The sequence below is a fragment of the Anas acuta genome, chromosome 1 (assembly GCF_963932015.1).
Source record: "Anas acuta chromosome 1, bAnaAcu1.1, whole genome shotgun sequence".
Taxonomy (NCBI): domain Eukaryota; kingdom Metazoa; phylum Chordata; class Aves; order Anseriformes; family Anatidae; genus Anas; species Anas acuta.
Window position 1 is genome coordinate 195,852,434 of NC_088979.1, and position 18,920 is coordinate 195,871,353.

General features: G+C 34.8%; 1 protein-coding gene across 3 annotated transcripts in view; it reads right to left on the reverse strand.

Moving 5' to 3' along the window:
• Positions 1-3,367: 3,367 nt before the first annotated feature.
• The window catches only part of SEMA3A (semaphorin 3A), a 339,984-nt gene continuing 324,431 nt past the window's right edge, over positions 3,368-18,920 (reverse strand). For all 3 annotated transcript variants that reach the window (XM_068669962.1, XM_068669961.1, XM_068669960.1), the window contains 4 exons: positions 18,722-18,879; positions 14,672-14,739; positions 9,421-9,563; positions 3,368-7,749 (listed from right to left, as the gene is read on the reverse strand). In XM_068669962.1, the coding sequence (XP_068526063.1) occupies positions 7,294-7,749; positions 9,421-9,563; positions 14,672-14,739; positions 18,722-18,879 (825 nt within the window). In that variant the 3' untranslated portion in view covers positions 3,368-7,293. The remainder of the gene's footprint in view (positions 7,750-9,420; positions 9,564-14,671; positions 14,740-18,721; positions 18,880-18,920) is intronic.

Below are 18,920 nucleotides of genomic sequence, written 5' to 3' on the forward strand. Positions count from 1 at the left end.
TTAAGTCACAAATATGTATGCAAAACTATGCTCCAGTGTTTGTCTGATTTAGGACCTCTGGTCCTTATGTAGATGTTTTCAAAACAAAAATTAAAGGCCAGTGAGATGAGAAGCTTTTATTATGCTCACTGAGCTTTACTTTGCTCCTTTTTTTTTTTTTTTTTTCTTTTTTTTTCCCTTCAGAACAGTCTCCAAAACAACCCCCTCACATTGCTAAAGCTGTAATTATTTTTTCTTGCCTTCAAAACTGAATTCAACACAATTTAGCCATTTTCTTTTAGGAACTGTAAAACCATTTCTGGATTAAAAGCTTTTAAAATCCAGGATATAAAACCTTTAACCTGTAAATCAGCTTAGACAAAACTATAAATCCCTAGAAACTGGGATTTATAATGGAATTCCTGACAAAACCCTAGGGAAAAGAGCACCCATGGTGATAGTACAATAAAATAACAAACAGAAGAGGAAAGTTAAGCCTTCTTCAGAGGAACTTACATAGTCTGTCTGTTTGTTCTGGTTTATTGAGCTGTTCAATGTGGCATTATTCAGAGAAAACAGAGTTTATAGGAATGCATTTTTCTGTGGAATTTTCTATGGAATTCTGCAAACCAGGAAAAAAGTTGACATGAGACTGAAGGGCCTAAGGGATTGGTCATTGCAGAACATAGCTGAAATATCTGCATTTATTTTGTCTCCTGCTCTCAGCTACAGAAAGAGATGAGAAATTCAAATCTAGCTGTATTTGATATTTATGTGATACATTGGAATATCTACCAGAATTGCCATGACTTCTTTATCCTGTCTCCATGCAGGAATATGCATCTCTAACACACAAGAAAAGATGAAGCATGAAACCCCTACAGAAGTGAGTATAATATATTTGTATGAAGCATAAATTAATGAAGGTCCAGGGATACCCCATGCTCAGGGATGTAAAATTTTGTTCACAGAATAGACTATCAGATTTAATTTATACCAGTCTGTAAGGTGGAATGGTCTGAAAAAGTATTGGGTCTGTATCCAAAGAAAGATTCATATTTCAAAATCAATTCAACATGCCTCAGATGCAGCTCAACAGTACTTATTAGTGTATTGGTAGACATGGCAGGCTTGCACTCAGGGTGAGTGACTAGGTTTTTTGTTTGTTTGTTTATCAGGCTTTCTACACTCAAAGAAAAAAAGGTTACGATTCTGTCCACGTTAATTCTTAGGAATAGGTTAGGTGTACTTTTTTTTTTTTTCTTTTTTTTTTTTTTTTCAAGCTTTACTGTGTCAACTAAACAGGGTCAGTTGGACAAAATCAGATGTATTGTTAGGGTATGCTAGGTTATTTCACAGGGCAGAGATGTCTACATCTGGAAAGCAACTAAAGATGATCAAGGATTAAATAAACAAATTAACAGCAATTCAGAAAGGACTGATCAAGCCTGCAAACACTGACTCCAGCTCATGGCCAGTGAGGCCTGTAGCAGTACACAGCAGTATGGAATAGGACCTTCCTCACACTTAAAATTTCTTGAATTTCCTTACATTTTAGCCTTCAGCATGGCATTAGTGTCCATATTGCTTGCTTACAACCTGCTGCCTCAGGGGGCTGGTCCGGAATAGCCCCAACTTCTACAAAGGTAACAAAGGACTTCTAAGGATGGTTAATGACCAATATGGGTTACTATTGAGGTAAGAGTCCTATTTTCTATAGGGGTGAGAAAATACTATGAGAGAAAGGAAAGTTGCTTTCTTAACCGCAGTGAAAGTTTTTCAGTATGGAAACTGTTTGACTAGAGCTTTGGGATTTAGCTCAGATCATCCTGATGTTGTCCAAAATGTCAGCTTTTGATAAGTTCCAGGACAAAAAAGTTTCCCCAAAGTCCTGTCCTCTATGGTTTCTGTTTTTTACTATGAAGCTCCTCCAACCTTTCACTCAAGTATTTATGGGGAGCAAAGAAACTGGATGGTTCACTAATACTCTGATCTACTTGAATCCTGATACTGAGCATCCTGAAGAGAATAGTCCTTTTGTTTTAGGCTTTGGAAAAAGACATCATAACTTTGCCTCACATTAAACATGTGTTTGATGGAGAGCTCAATGAATGTGACCTGTAAGAAAACAGAAGGGTATATTTCAGTCTTCACAAAAGGAACATTTATAACAATTTATAGATGAGGTTGCCAAACATGTTCTTCAGAGATTCACTAGAATATATATATATATATATGAATATAAACATGCATTAAAACACAAATGTTTCTTCTTTCTTCCAACTCAATGTCAACGAAGGTTAACCCTAGGCATTATACATTCCTGGCAATGCAGCAAAGTAGTTGCAAAAGACAATGAGTTTAGCTGTGCTCTGCAGAGTACTCTAGTAAAGGACACAGTGTGGCTATATTCAGAAACAAGGGTCATCCTTTATGAGTATTTATAATCCCTGCACTAGGCAGACAGAAAAAAAATAATAATAACAATACCCTGGTCTTTCAGTTAGTGGATTGACTGACCTCCACATCTTTTCCATTTTGATGTATCTGATGACATCTTTTGCAAACCAATGAATAACATGGCTGCTGTTAGGGCTTATTTTCATGCTCAAAAGACAGTAGCAACTGTACAACTTACTTTTGAAGTAGACATCTCTATCTTTGCTTTACAGAGAGGCACATGGACAGAGATGAATGAATTAGTGATGATTGAGTACTACTGGTTCTTTTTTCAATTCTTTATGTGACAAATGGAAATAACACTTTCTTTTCCCACTTCTTGTCAAGTATTGTTAAACTTCATGTCTTTCATGGTAGAATTCATCTCATTATCTGTTTGCACAATGCTTAATGCTATGCCATTCTACTTTTAGATAAAGCCCTTAGGCACTTCCAGACAGCTACTAAATTTGCGTAATACAAGGGTATGCTGATAACAGACAGAAATTGATTTATTTTACTTGCTGTCTATGCAAGCCAGTTTCCAAGAGGAAGCAGTGTAGCTGTACTAAGCCATTTGAATGATACAGAGTAGATTTCATCAAGCATAGCAACTTGCTAGTTTCTGCATTGCTTCCAGGCTGCCTTAGTTTTGTTCATGGGCAGAGTGGGTTGCTTATGTGCATGTGCAGCTTTACCTGCACAAGTCCATGAGGCTGTGTCAAATGATACGCTGAAGATAAGTTTGAAGGTTTCATTTCAAGCCTTACTAGTTTGTACTCTTCATAAAGAAACAATAAACACCATTAATAAAAACAACAACCCTTCTGGCTTAGTAAACAGAACTTATATACACTGATAGCATTATATTGGCAGCAATACACTCCATACATTCATGAAGGTTACAGGGCACATTTCCATATAAACAGTTAAGACAGTGAACTTCAAATATTTGGAAGAAATGTTTATTTAACAACTGAATACATGCTAAAAGAAATAATTTACAGCAGCAGTTTCATTACATTTTTCCTCTCCAGTTTTCTAGTTCCCATCTGAATTGAAGTGATAGATATAGAATTAGAATTATTTACTATCCAGTAAGGAATGTGCTTAAAGAATAAGCACATAACTTTGGCACTGATATAGCAAATAAACTACCATATCACCTGTGTGGCAAAATCTTGCATTTTAGTATTATGCTGAACACACCAAAATGGAGTACCTCTAGATAACAGTACTTTACATTGTACCTCCTTATCTAGTCAAAAATATTTACATCTCTTTTGGCTAATGTGTAGGTAGCAAAAGCTGAACTATTAAACACATACCATTGATATTCACTAAATAATACATAAAAAGGATCAGTAAATGCGCATTCACATGCATTTAATTTAATTTTTTATTTTTATTTTTTTTTACATAGTGACTTTATTGGGTCATTAAGATTTAACTCTGTTCTGCAAAGATGCACATTTTCTCAGTTTGATGTTATAGTTTAACAAAATCGTCATACAGTTTTTAGGAGACATTGAACAAATTCCCATCTTCAGTGATCCATGCAAGTGTAGTGTACATGAGTAAGAATAAGATTCAATGTATTTTTGTTCCTTTCAAATGGATGTCTTAAAGCAAAACTTTTTTTTTTTTATGGTTATAAATGAAACTTTTCATTTCTCTCCAGCATAAACACAACTTCTTACTTTTTCTAAAGTCTGTAACTAGAGGTTTAGAGGGTTTTGTTGATGATTTACAGAAATGTTGTTTTTACCTTTATTTTAAATCCTTATGGTGTGTTAAAAAAATATGACACAAATGGGGGTATGATTTTTATTGAAGCTCCAGGGCATCGTTATATCCAGGAATTTATTAAGACCTATTTTCTTTGGAAAAAAAAATAGTTAATTTCACTAGTATTAAATGTTGTTGGAATTTGATGATAATATGAATGTGAAAAACATCAATTTCTGCTGCTGACTTATCATCTATCCTCTTATTTATATGAGCAAATACAAAGACATAAACAAGACTACTCATGTCATTGAGGACTGAATTTAAGTCAGTAAGATCTGATCACATCTATTATCCAATTAGACTGATAGGTCATAGTAAAAACATTGCAACTTCTGTAATTTTGTTCCCATTATCTTTTTTTTTTTTCTTTTTTTCTTTCTTTCTTTCTTTTTTTTTTTTAATACAGAAAAGCGTATCTTAGAACACAGACTTAATTTAAGCTGTTTTTTTCTTAAGGAGTGGTGGAAGAGGTTAGTTTTTATAGGATTTATATTTTTTTCAGCAAATTGCAGCAAAAACGAGCAAGGTAAAGAAAAAAAAAAAAAAGTTACCTGGCAATACCATTAATATGTATAAAAGGAAACTAAGTCATTTAGGGCCTGTCAAAATCAATCTATATTTTTTCAAACGAATTCTCTGAGGTTCATTTTAAAACTGTTTCTTTTTGTAACAAACAGGATTCTAATGACTTGATGCTACATAATAGCCCTACACAAAAGGCTAAAGAGTGTTCTGTGATTACAATTAAATACTTCAGCAGACAACAAGGCTCACAAATTAATCATAGGCTGAGCTGAAAATTAATATTTCTGTACAAGAAAGCACATAGTTGAACCTATGTTTTAATTTATCCCTACTCAGCATATCATGAAAGTATGGGAATTTAACAGCACACTAAAGTTCACAAGAGTCAAGTTAAACACAAGAGATAGTTAAACTTGCTTCAAAACTAAATTCCCAAGTACTTTGCATGGCCTTACAGACTTGTCCTGCCCTATTCAATGAATTTATGCTAGAAAATTAAATGGCATAAAAAAACTTGCATGTTCATCCCCTGCAAAAGATTCAAAGGGGTCTAAAGTGATTGGGCCTTCAGTGATAACCCAGTTGTTGTGAAGGCAAGAAGCCAAGGTTTTGCTAATCAGAAAGATACTTTAATTAGTGAGTAGCAAGGAAATGGGGACATACTGTGAGAGTTGCTGTCACAGAGGTTGTGTTACATTGTATCTGATAAGGCCAATAGTGTTGTGATTGATAAATTAAATAATCTGGAGTGAATAACAGCAAAACAGATCAGTCATCAATACAGACACACTTTATATAAAAACTCCTTTAGCAAACTAAGGACTTTGTTCTAGTAATCTTCCCCGCAATGACATTACTTGAAATTATGCCATTTACTGACTCTACCAAGGTAAAATATAGGAGGCTGGAGAAAGATGACCTCAAAAGAACTGGACACCATAGAACTGGGGACCAAAGGCACATATGTGCTGAGGTGAATAAATCCACTACTTATATCCCTAAACTGACACTTATGTTGTAAGTGCATTGTCTGTTTTACCCTGTTGCTCTCCTGTATATAGAATAACACAGAAGTGCAGGACCAAATTATCTGTTAGTATAAAATAGTCTTAAACTGAACTGCACCAATTTACTACTGCAGCAGACATCACCCAGGGATAAAATAGTCCCTTTGATTTTGAAACAGAGTGCTGGCTCTGAGGTTATATATATGTGGCCTAGTGCTGGTACTTTGAATTTGGGTGATCTGGCCCACAGAAAGAATGGAGCACAGAGAATCACTAGTGTGGACATATTTCTACCACTGAGTTGGGAACAAAACACCTTAAGATGAATGTGAGCTTTGCTCGTGGATATATGATAGTCTATGAGCCACATTATTTAAATATTAGCATTCACAAATATTTATGAACCAAGAAAGCAAGGGTGTAATTAGTAGAAGGTATTTTAATGCTTTTTAGTTTTTGTTTTTTTTTTAATAATAATAAAAAAATATACAACTGAAAATCGACACTCTCCTCTTACTTGGTTCAGTCTATAGCAAGGTATTACACAAGTTCAATCATTTCAAATACCATACTTAGAGAAAAGAATGCAGAAGACTTCCATGCGATACAGTGACTTTCATGTTAAAATAGCTTAGTTTTAAAATTGCTTTGAAGTTACATGTCATAAAGGTTACTGAGACAGTGGGGAGGAGGTGAACTGCAGTGTGACTAGTTCCCCTGGAAGATTTTCCAAACAAAAAAGTAAAGCAGCTCATAATTGGAAGTTGTCACTTTTTTTAACTCTAAACCAATAATTAGGAAGTACAATATTTCTAAGACAGAAAGTCTAATCTATTTTAGAAAAGAGCTAATGTTTGCTGCATATTTTCCATTGTACATTTAAATTATATTTTTTATAAAATACATCTTTAGATCAAAGCTGAAAGAAGTCATCAGTAGTAGGCCAGTGTACTCCAAATTTTTTGTTCCTCCAGATGATGTTCAAATTTCCATATGTTGTTCAAATTTCCACAATCTCATTCAGTATTGTTTTTCCTCTTCTAGTACTTATAAACAGGAGAACTGGTAGACAAAACAAGAACAAATCCTTGTGTCCAATCATGTGTGTAGACGTTCATCAGCTTAACGAGTTCATGCAGTTTTATAATAAGTCTAGGAGTGGTAGTGCTGATGATGAAAGGTGGGTTTTGTTTTTCTTTTCTTTAAGATGACAGCATGAAATACAGCATTTTGTCTATATCTCAGGCAAAAGAGAAAGCAAAACCTGCCTGCTGAATACTTGGAGAACTCTTTGAGCATTAAGCTAGGTCCAGGTGAGTTTTCATCCTTGATACTCCGGTCTTTCTGGTCTTAGAATCAGAGCAGAGACAAAGGACTTACTAGGAAAGTTAGAAATGGATTTTATTTAAACCTAGTGGAAACTGTTTGAACTTTCCACTCTTGTAAACATCCACATAATGCCATGAAAAAGTTCATGTATATTGCATTTTGTTTTCCAGTTATCTTTCTATACAAGTTTCTACTTGGATGAGGTTCCTAGAGGTAACGTAGCTCAGACACTCCGTGGTGCCCTCTCAAATTCATGGGTCCTCCTGTTCCTACCTTTTTTATTCTCTTGTAGGTGCTTCCACTTATTTGTATTCACCTGCGCATTGGCAGGCCTTTGACGGCGTTGTTTGCGGTCTCTTTTCCAAACCTGCTCACAGAACTCATCCATTGTGTTGAGATTGGGGTGATTGATTAACTGCATGAAGTCTCTATACCAGATCTTTTGACTGGGTGTCATGCTGTTGGTAGCATCCTTGGTTTTGGAGGCATCACCATCATCTTCTTTATGGAGCAGCTCTTCCAGGTGGTCAGTATCAATTACTTCCAAGGTCACTTTGAGCAAAGTTTGCATGAAGCCATGCTCCACAGCATGACAAAAATAAATACCAGAGTCTCTCCGTTGAAGACTTCGTAGCAATAGACCTTGCTCTGTTCGGATCATTCGATCATCCACTTTTATCTGTATTAGAGAAAAGGGGTAATTTCAATAGTTTGCTTTCATATATGTGCAAAATTATCCTCTTAACATACAAGTTCCTTAGCACAGTTCATTTCAGCTAGTAAAATTTGGCCAAAAAGCCCAAAACCCACATAAATGGAATACCCCTTGCCAATCATCTGCAGTTATGGCAGAGTCAAATACTCTGGGCAAACTATTCTTGTGGTACAAAAAGAGTTTGGAGGATGAAGAATTTACTCTTTAGTCTTTATTGATACTTGAATAATATTGGTTGCAGCTCAATCAGATGGAATTGTCAGTAAGATTAGAGAAAATGCCAACAGTTAATCAGCAGAGCCAGCATGGATTCATTTGCCTTAATTAAAGATGACACATTTACTATTACCTTTCAGTTATGCCCAAATATATATGTGGGAAAGGTTTGATTGTTCCCTACTAGGAAGGGAGGTTGGTAGGAGGGGGTTCAGGGTAAGTGGAGAATTTACAAAAGAACAATAAGGATTCAATCTGAAATTTTTAATATTCAACAAGTAGCTGTCCAAAATATCATATATTTATGAATGAACTGATATCTAGAAATATAATTTCCTTTTTTGAATCCATGTGGAGCTGTGGACAGAATGGGCACATTTTCATCTGTTGCTCTTCTCACAAAGAATAAATTCTAAATATTTTACTATTTATGCAAATAAAGCAAAAAGCAAAAGTATATAAATCAGTTTACATAACTAAATGCATGCTTTAAAAAATGTGCTTCAGTGTAGTTCATGTATATTTCCAAATACTTAAATGCAACAGACAAGTTTTAGTTTCCTAGCTTGATCTCTCTACATACCAGAGTAGATTATTCTCTTATGACATATGTGACCTAGCTGGATAGTAAGATGATTTGAGAACCCGGATAATAGGTTCTCAAAAACCCAAGTAATAATGTAAGAATGTTGGTAACAAGAGAAAGAGGAAAATAATCTGTCAGCTTAGTGCAATGCAATCAGAGAAAGTGAGTGGTTTTGCCTCTATGAATATTGTTTTTTAATGAAAATGATATGCAAGTTTTCATACGCTTGGGTCTACTACAGTTCCTCATTCTGTCTGTATTATCTGCAGTTCAGTCTTGGAGCATGCAGCACACAGGAAACACTCCTGTTGGACTACCTTTTACATCGCATAATTAGATTAATATAGTCAGCTTTCTCTCTCTCTCTCTCTCTTTTTTTTTTTTTTTTTTTTTTTTTCTGTAGCAACAGCTTTCAGGTCTTTGTAATTTTTAAGTTCAATATAATCCATGTACGATGCTTTAGGTGGTACTTAGCATACTAGCTTTTTGTTGATCACCTGTGAAAGGGAATTTTAGTATATCTAAGATATCTGAATGAAAATCAAAACAAAACAAAACAAAGAATCAAACAAACAAACAAAAAATGCTTTACAAGGAGTAAACCAGGGACAGAGTACGAAAGTTTTCTGATATGGATCAGTAAAATCTCTTGGAGTTTATGGGATTTTATGTGATAAGGGTATGAATATGATGAGGAGCAAGAAAAATAATAAGATTCCAGGAGAACAACTGCAAACTGAAGTAAAGATGGACATTATTCTGGGAAGGACAGAGGCTCAAACATATCTTCATAGAAAAGATTAGTTGTATCTCTTAATTTTTTTCTACTGTACCTCTTCTTTGTGGTCATCATTTTGCTTCTGGAATTGCCAGTAGACTATGGCACGCTGAGATTTTGGACTGCACTCAAGAAAAGTGCTGCTATTCTCTACGCCATAGATAATCTTTTCCTCCACAGTCTGACCACTTGGATTATCTGTAAAGCAAAGGGAAAAGGGAAAAAGGAAAAATAGGAAAAAGGAAGGGAAAGGGGAAGGGGAAGGGAAGGAGAAGGGAAAGGGGAAGGGGAAGAGGGAAACATAAATTTAAATGATCAGGAAAGAAAAAAATATCTTAATTAGCAAATGAATTTGTTTATTTACAAATTGGGATCCTTTAAGGTGTTTCAACATAATAAGACTCTTAAAGATAGATTTCTCCATACCAACATGTCTTTGGAAAATCTCCATTGCCTCTATTTTTGTAAGCAATCCTTGTAGTTTTTTTTTTATTATTATTTTTGTACTTTAAATCCTAACAGCTGTTAATATATCAATATGTGAAGTTAATGAATTTCATTGTGAAATTTTGTTCAAACCTCATTTTTATTCATCAAGGAAAACATCTAGGACATGACAAGAATTTTTATGGCCAACTGTATGCAGTGAGAAAACTCAGGGTGTAGTTGCAGAATGCCTGTAATGATGCCTCCTGGGCTCTATACTCATAATACTTTAGAGCAAAGTAATAAAACATGAGGCTATTTAAAAGTAGTATAATGTATTTAGATTATATAGCACTATGGTTTGCTGAAGCTGTTAATGACCAGGAATAATGTTTTCGAGGAAACAATCTTCAATTAATCATTTCCTTTCATACAGATATAATTTATGGAAATGTAATGAGGTTAATAAACCAGACATTATGGGAGGGGACAAAGAAAGTTAAACAAATAACTTCCTTTTGTAACAGCGATGTTTCAAGATATTCATCAACTTGCTGGAAATATCACATAGCTATAGGACTTATATGGCATTTGATTCTTCTCCAATACCGCAGAGGCTGTAAGGCATCATATTACAACTCTCCACCTTAGCTCTTTAAAATGCTGTTATGGTCTTAAGTGGCAAGAATACAATAATCCTACAGAGTAGATGGAGAGGAAGGAGTTGGTAAACTATTTAAAACTGTTTTGATCTCATGGGGTTTCCTGTCTCCTTGCCATTATTTGTCATTCTTTCCATTTTCCATTTTTGATCTACGGTACTGGATTTTTTTTAGGAACTTCTTTTGAAACAGTTTAACAGGAAAATGATGTCTAATGAAAATATTCTCAAATAAATCATTTGTCATAATGTGTTTGCTTTCACTTAGCCTTTATCATATTGGCCAAGTTTAGCAAACACAAGTTGTTTGCTAGACTACTGAGCCAAAGTTAAAATTGAGCTCCTGGTTTATGTTGACACAGAAATCATGTCTATCCATAATGATTTGCAGCACGATGGAGGATAGGAGGAAGGATGGGGGACAGAATAGGAACTTGTGCTTGCCCAGTTCTCAGTAAGGAAACATCAAATGGCCTATGAATGTTAAACAAATAGGGATGGATTAGCTTGCTTTCCTCTGCTGGATTATAAGTTTTTCCAGCAAGTAAGCAGGGTATCATATAAATGAGCAACTGAAGCAATTTTTATGACATCTCTCAGAAACCACATCCCAGCGAAGAATGTCAGTGCAGCTTTAGGCCAGGAAGATGGAGAGCAATGGTGGAATGACTTAGAAAGCAAACCAACAACGAAATTGTAATGCAGATGGAACAGAATGTAGCCAAGTGTACAGAGGAAAGGCCTGATGGAGCTTGGGCAAATTTTTGTCAATAAAATTGAAGAACTGGAAATATATGAAGACATTAACTGAATATGACTGGAAGTGAAAAGATAATGACTGCAAATGGAAATGGTTGGATGATTACTCATTGCTACTCTATAGATTCAACAGCATGATCTAGGTGTCCTTTCTCTTTTGTTTCAAGTTAGATGCTCTGATTTAGGAACAGAATTCACATGGCTAAACAGTTGCCATTCAGTTGACAAGAGGTAGTTTTGTATCTGCACTGGGATGCACAACAGACAGCACATGCATGGCTGCAGCATATAAAACAGCCAGTAGGAAATGTCCCCTTCTTCACCTAGGATCATTTCTTTGGCAAGGATCCTACTGTGCATGAGCAGTACCATAGTTTTAAGTACATAAAGGAGTTTCTTCAGGAAAAAGTAGACATCTAGGATATCCTTAATATTTGGGAAACTAACCACAGTTTTAATGGAAGTTAGCTTGAAGGTGAATGCTGACACCGTCTGAAACTTCTGGGTGGTTTGTTGGATCTTGCCCATGGCATTCAGGTCTGAGATCACATGGTAGGTAGCAGAAGCCCCCTTTCAAGTTGCTCACAGCTCCAAAAAAATTAGCAATAGCCATGCAATGAGAGGGGAAGGAATTAAGAAATCCTTAAAATTTAATTTCTATGATTTAAGGGAGCCGAAAACAGGTCCAAAAATGTCTATAGATTTCACATAATACTGAGTATGTAGAGTGCAAGAAAGTAAAGCAAAGTGATGGCATAATCACAGGACCAGAGAACAGTTCTGGGACTGAGGGAGAATGTGAAGAGAGTAGGAAGAAGAATGAACGACTAGGAAGTTCAGAAGAACAGCTGGAGTTATTAGAAAACTATAGAAGTCATGAAGGTGGTTATGAATTTGAACCCAAAATCCTGTCTGAGATCTGCAACTCCCAAAATGAATCCAACAGCAATATTTGTTTACTACCCTGATAAATACATAATTTCCAACATAACCAAAGAAGTATGAAAGGTTAGGTACTTATCCCAAGATTGGTTTGCAGATGAATTCATCAGATTTTACAGACAAACAAGAAGTTCTATGAGCTCTCCCTGGGATGACTTACGTAAGAAAAGGTTCCACCTCACTTACAAATTATTCAAAACAAACAAGCATATAAACAAAACCACCTTGATAAATTTATTGATAGCACTAGTATGGAATAATTAAAATTTGTTCTTTGGCTGACACAAAGTTATTTATGTTTTTAAATTCAAACACTTATATCTGGCCAAACACATGTACAACTGAGGATCCTCATCTTTCTCTGTTGCTGCATACTGTGTCTTATGCATTTGCACAGAAGAACTGAGAGAGCTAACTAAACCTTATTAAGCACTATTGCTTCTGACTGATATTTACGTAAATTTCCACAATGTCTTTAAAAGTGACTTGTATACTAAGAGACCATTTTTTGTTTGTTTGTTTGTTTGTTTTGTTCCTGTAGAGAAATGTGTAGAAATGTAGTAAATGATTGCTGGAGCTCATTCTTGGCTATAAAAATTCCCAATTCTACTTGTGTCGTCCACGAAACTACTGGTCAGAGCCAAAGAAAAAAAATAACATAAATTGGCAAAGTTCATGGACCATGTAGCTGTCTGTATACTGCATGATGCACTTTTCCATATGTAATAATCTAGGAAAATTTTACAGATTCACAACTAACTTTGTAAGTTAGTTTCTTCCAGTCAGTCCATCTTCATTTCACCACTAGGTGGTGAAATCATTTTCAAGTGATATCTTGCCTCATACTTCACTGCTTTACCTATTTTGACAAAGCTGTATTAAAACTCTTTGTGGTCAAGAGTAGTATATAATAGCTTTTTCCTGACCTTGAGTTCACATGATTTTTGTCATAAAAAAAACTGCGCAAGATTAATCTCTTTTCTTTGTACAGAAACTATATTTTCAGACAAGTATGTTTTCCAGGGGAAGGTTAAAAAAAAAAAAAAAAGTGTTTTTAATTACTTTCCTGGTCTATGAAGATAGGGAACAGACCTGAAGTTGTATAAATTACAGTTAGCAATGGGAAGAGAAGGTTAAAAATAAAATGGACCTGTGGTAGATAGCTCACCATGAATAGTTTAAAGACGGAAAAACTAAAAAAGGTGAAGGTAATGTCTACGACATGCTGCTTTCAGGAATAAAATCCACATGTAGTGCCTGATGTAATTTCATATTGGGGAACCAAAATGTCATCTCAGCCCCAATAGCCAGTTGTCTCATCTGCTATCTGATGTCTATTACTAGATATAATTTAAGAGAAAAATTGTGAACTTTCTACTAGTCCAAATTGTCAAATTCAAATTAATCTAATTGTGCATTCATGAGTTATAAAAATGTGACAATTGTATATTGATCATAGCTCATTCATGAATTTTCCCAAGCCTTTTATTCTGAGTAGCTTGGCCTGAGTCTGAAACTAATGAAGCAAAAAGAAAAGCTACAGTAATCCTAACTATGATTAAATAGCTAATAATTAAAAAGGAAGATAGAGAAAATTGTTACTGGTAGATGGTAGTAGTGAATTGCAGCTGACACAAGAGTACATGTATGGATTATTAGTCATTGTTGCTATTATAAGAACTGTATGGACATAAGGGTTTTGAGGTATCTCCATGTTCAGCCACCTCTACTTTATTTATCCCAGAAATCTGTCCAATAGTTTAACTGTTATTACAGATATAACACAAACACAAGTAATTTTATTTTATTTTATTTTATTTTCCAGCAGAGGGAACTGTTGCCTAAGTGTTCTCTTCATGTAGGGCAAAAAGTACATTTTTCATTTTCTGAGTGAAGATCTTTTGAAGAGTTTGGCAACAAATTAGTAACTGTGAGGTTCATGAGCCCAGCAATTCAATAATGGAAGATCTGGTCAATACAGTATGTGAAAATAAAACAACAAAAGTAAAAGATGTCAAGGAAAACGGAAAGCATACTGAAAGCACACAGTACAGGCCTACTACATGGAACATTCTGATGGTAAGAGCTGTTAGGGTGTCACCTACAACAAAGGCCATTCCACATTTAGCAAAGGTGGCTAATTATATGCTTGTTTATCATCACATTCAAACTACATGAACTAACAAGTATGTACTTCTTTCTGTTTTGAAGGTGGTATTATTCTCTTCTGACATAATGAACCTAGTGTGATAGTATGATATAAGGTAAGTGAATCAGAAAAAAAAAAAGAATAATAATAATTAAAACTGTTAGCTTAGGAATAAAGAAATAATTATCTTTAGTGTCTGATCCAGGCTGCTGTAATAAAATGAGACAATGATACATTATGTTCGTCTGTACAAAATGTTCAAGACAATTTCTCCAACAAACCATTCACGTGCTTCCTATTCTACTCATGCAGTGCAGAGTCTGTAAGTTCATACAGATTTGTTGTAATTTAGCCATTCCCATAACTCACCATGATGTTGCAGATCTGAGCAGTGGGTAAGAGGGTCTCCATTTCGGATGTCTTGTCGTCTAGTACGTCTGTAAGTATTATATTTGAAAATTATTAGCGACCTCAATGGTCAGCATTCACTTTTGTCAACAAATGGAGCATATACATAAAATTACGTAAGTCACAAGTGCATCTAATCAACATGATGAAGGAAGTCAGCTTATTATTATATTCTATGCATTATCACAATTCATCAGCCTCTACACTTACCAACAAAGTCTTCAGGATCATGCCTCTTGTACTGAGTCTATGAAGTATATTTTAACTTTTTAGGTAATATTAATCAGAGACAAATTCATGACTTGATTCATAGATACCGAGACTGTTATAAGGTATCAAAGCATAAACAGTAAAGTTGAGCATACACCAAAAACATAAAGAAAACATAGCTTTTCTGCAAACACAGAATACTGTAAGTAACATGGCACCTTTTAGTTAAAATGACATATTAGAATGAATGGCTTTTAAAGAGTGTCAAAGTGTTGTATTTTCTACAAAATCTAAGTTAAATTAAGTAGATGATCTCAGCCACTGCAGACTAATGTATGTGTAAAACATTTAATGTATGTATTGCACATAGCTTTGTCTTTAGAGTAACTGAATAAAACACTTGCACAGGAAGATTTGGAAATGATTCTGAAGTCTTTCCCTCTTTGATCTCCACTAGCGATTTTGGAAAACAAACTGATCTAAAATCACTGTGCTAAAAATACTCTATGTCACAGAATAAAGCTTTTAAATATATTTTTTGTTTTTGCATTTGTTCTCTCTTTGTCTGCTCCTATTTTTATTTAAATAGCTGTGACAGAAAATTCAACTGAGCCACAGAAAAGGGTTTCATATTAAAAAAGAAAGAAGAACAAGGCAAACAAAGACGTGTTTCAAGTGTGAGTATTTTACTTTAGGAACCAGAGAAAGCCTGAGGGCTTGCAAAATTAGAGGAGAACAAAGAGGATTAAGCTGCTGAACAATGCTGTGATTTCAGATTATAGCATCCAGCAACGGATATGCAAAAGTCAAGTAGCCTTGTAAAAAGCACTGTTGGTCACTCCCTTGTGGCAACAGCCCACATTTTTAAAAAGTCATTGTTGTGCAGTACAGAGAACTCTTCAGTTCACTAACCCTATTTGCAGTCTCTAAGAGCCCAGCATCAGCACATACTAATTGTTTTCACAGAAGCACCATCAACCGAGCAGCTGACTCCTCTTGGCTGAAAGACTTTACGTGTTTTATTGTTGTTGTTGTTTTGTTTGTTTATTTGTTTAATTTCAGCTAAAAACTACTGAAACGTTAAAACATAAATTATGTATATGAAGTATGGCAACAAATTTTGAAAAATGGAGATAATGGAAATAAAAAACGCAAAAAATGTTCCTAGTGAATCAGGAGATCTAAGCATGCTTTAATAAGAATGATTTTTTTGTTGATTGATATAAGATTCAAAAATATACTGACCCTAATTTCAGATACCTTCTTTATAGTGCTGTTTACCAATAAATAAAAATATCCCCAAGACATAAGGAACCATACAATTACATTATTCCATCCTAAATTTTGAAAGGCAGTATATTTATAGGGTACTATTTGTAGGAAAAAGCCTGTGGAAAGATTCATATTACTGTCAATGGAATTTGGATGTGATGTTTAGTTAGAATCTCAGGAAAATGTCGCACATATCAGCATTGTATCAACATGATGATTTATGAAATATGAACCAGAATACATCTACATGGGGCAGAGTTAAGTGGTCACAATACAGGAGCTCTGAACTGTCATTTAAACTTCTTAAATACACAAAGAAAGAGAAGTAAATTAAAATCATGGCTTGTAAAAGTTTCTTTTTAAAAAAAAGGAAAAAGAAGAAGAAAAAAAAAAGCTCTATTTGAAAAGCATCTGTGCAAATGCCTCAGGACTCTCACAGTATTTCTGGAGCCTAAAATTGCAGACATTCATTATTTGGAAAATGTTAACATTTAAGTTGTTTTCCATGATGCTGATTTTGTCACAGATGCATTCAAAGCTGGCTTGGGGCAGTGGGTACAGCAGGTACCAGATAAATAGCTGATCCTCCCCTTCAATAGACATTTTATTCTACTGTTGCTGCTGCTCCCAGGGGAGAAAGGTTTCATGGAACAGCTGCTTCTCCTGTCAGGACCTCAGTTTCCCAGAACTTACTTTTTAAGCTAGCTCAAGAAACACAAGTTTTGCAACCCAAGGCTTTTCTATAGCTATGCAGACAAGTGTAGCTCATTAACCTCACCCCTTAATCCCAGTAAGAAGAGCTGTCTTTCCTTTTACCCTTGATGGCAAAGGCGAGCTCAGTTTGCCATTTAAGAGAATAAATTGAAGAGATGGATAAGGAACAAATTAAAAGCCCTATTTTTTCTCTCTATGCAAGCAGATGAATTATATGATTAGGTGATTTGTGAGTCTTGAGTGGGCAGGGAGTAAAAATAAATATTTTATGCAGAGAAAGCATGAATGCAGAGAAAGCATGAGTTTCAGGGACAGAAAATAGTTGAGAGGTAGCAGAGAAGGATTATCCAGTGGTTAGACCTTACTAAAATCTCCTTCGATTCAGAAGCAGTACTCAACCACACTGATTTCTAACCCTTAAAACTTTCAGATCGATTCAATCTTTCAGACTCCCTTTGAAAACCTCGCTGGTCCCTCTCCTTGCTTTCCTACTTCTCTTCCTATTAATGCTGTGTTCCCAACACAGATTTGAAATTATCCCATGCAGCAGAGAAAACTTGACCAGCTCTTCATTTTGGATGGGTTCTGTCTCTCCTTTTTAATTATTTTCTAAAGAATTTCAGGGGAAAAAAAAAGTCTCAGATTAATTCCGCTTCCTGGTGCAAAAATAGAACCTGATATTCATTCCATAAGCAGCTTTTTCTTTTATCATCAGTAGTTGTTTAGGATGCATTGTAATGCAAACCTTGGAACTTTAATCCTCCATCTGAAAAGTCTGTGACACAAGTGTTACTTCCCACCCCGTACTACATTTCATCTCCTAAAACAACCAATTCAAAACTGGAATTTTGAATCTTGAAAATCCTAACTAAGTATATGTTAACATTAATTTCAAGATATATATAAAGGGTCCTTACATGTATAAATCCTTGTACTCCTTGTTTCTTAATGTTAACATGTTTTCATCTTTGGATTATCCAATTTATCATGGGAATCTCAACACTACGCCAGTGTCTGTTCTTATTTGCAAGTGGTTATCAATTCAGTTATTCCTAATTTCTACTTCAGTAACTAACAGCAGTTCAGTAACTATATGCTTTAAAAGAAAGAGTTCTAGAAACAAAGGAAAGCAAAGAAAATATGATTTTAAATCTTCAGAATAGGCAGCTAAGACTTGTAAATTCTTATGAAAATGCTGTTTTTTACTTACAGAGTCTGTTTTCCCTTAACCTTTACATTGCAAAGCCTTCAACATCAGTGCAGAGTGAAAATAAAATAACAGTTGTTTCGATCTGGGAGCATTTAGACATACGTCAATATATAAATTATACTTTAGAATAGTAATAATGTTATATATCACTAAATAATAACTTTCCATTACTGTTCAAAATAAATTAGAAAAATTTGCTTTGAATTACAATGTATGAAAATGTAGGATTATTTAGTTGTTTGAGTAGTGTTTTTTCTTATTGTTATTATTTTATATCAACACCCCTCCTAATGTTACAGAAAATCAATTTATTTCCTGTTTATTACTGAATAGAAAGTTACAAATACATTTCTGAAACAATACTTCTCTGAATGTTTTGGCTTTTTTTTTTACAACAGTTTTTAAGCCAACCAAAGAAGTAGCAGTGTTCACTTTAAATCAGCCAAGACTTCATATTGCTCATAGCTCCCACAATTATGTTTTCTTTGGAATAGAAAAGACTCCACTTAACCATGCCATGAAAAATCTCCATAGCCCTTTGGTCATATTGAGATCATCAGTTAAAACAAATAGCAAACCATGCAGATATCTGAAACTGTCCCTACCTCTTAGCAGTGGGGAAGTAACGTGAGCAGGATGAACCATCCCAGGCACAGTAAGGGTCTCTCGCAAGGCAACACTCAGCACATGCTTTTCCATACACATCACAGCGGTGTAAAGGAAGCTGTGAAACTCCAGTGGCAGAGCCAATGTAGAGCTGTTGCTGTAACAAAAATATAAATAATTAAACAAACAAATAAATAA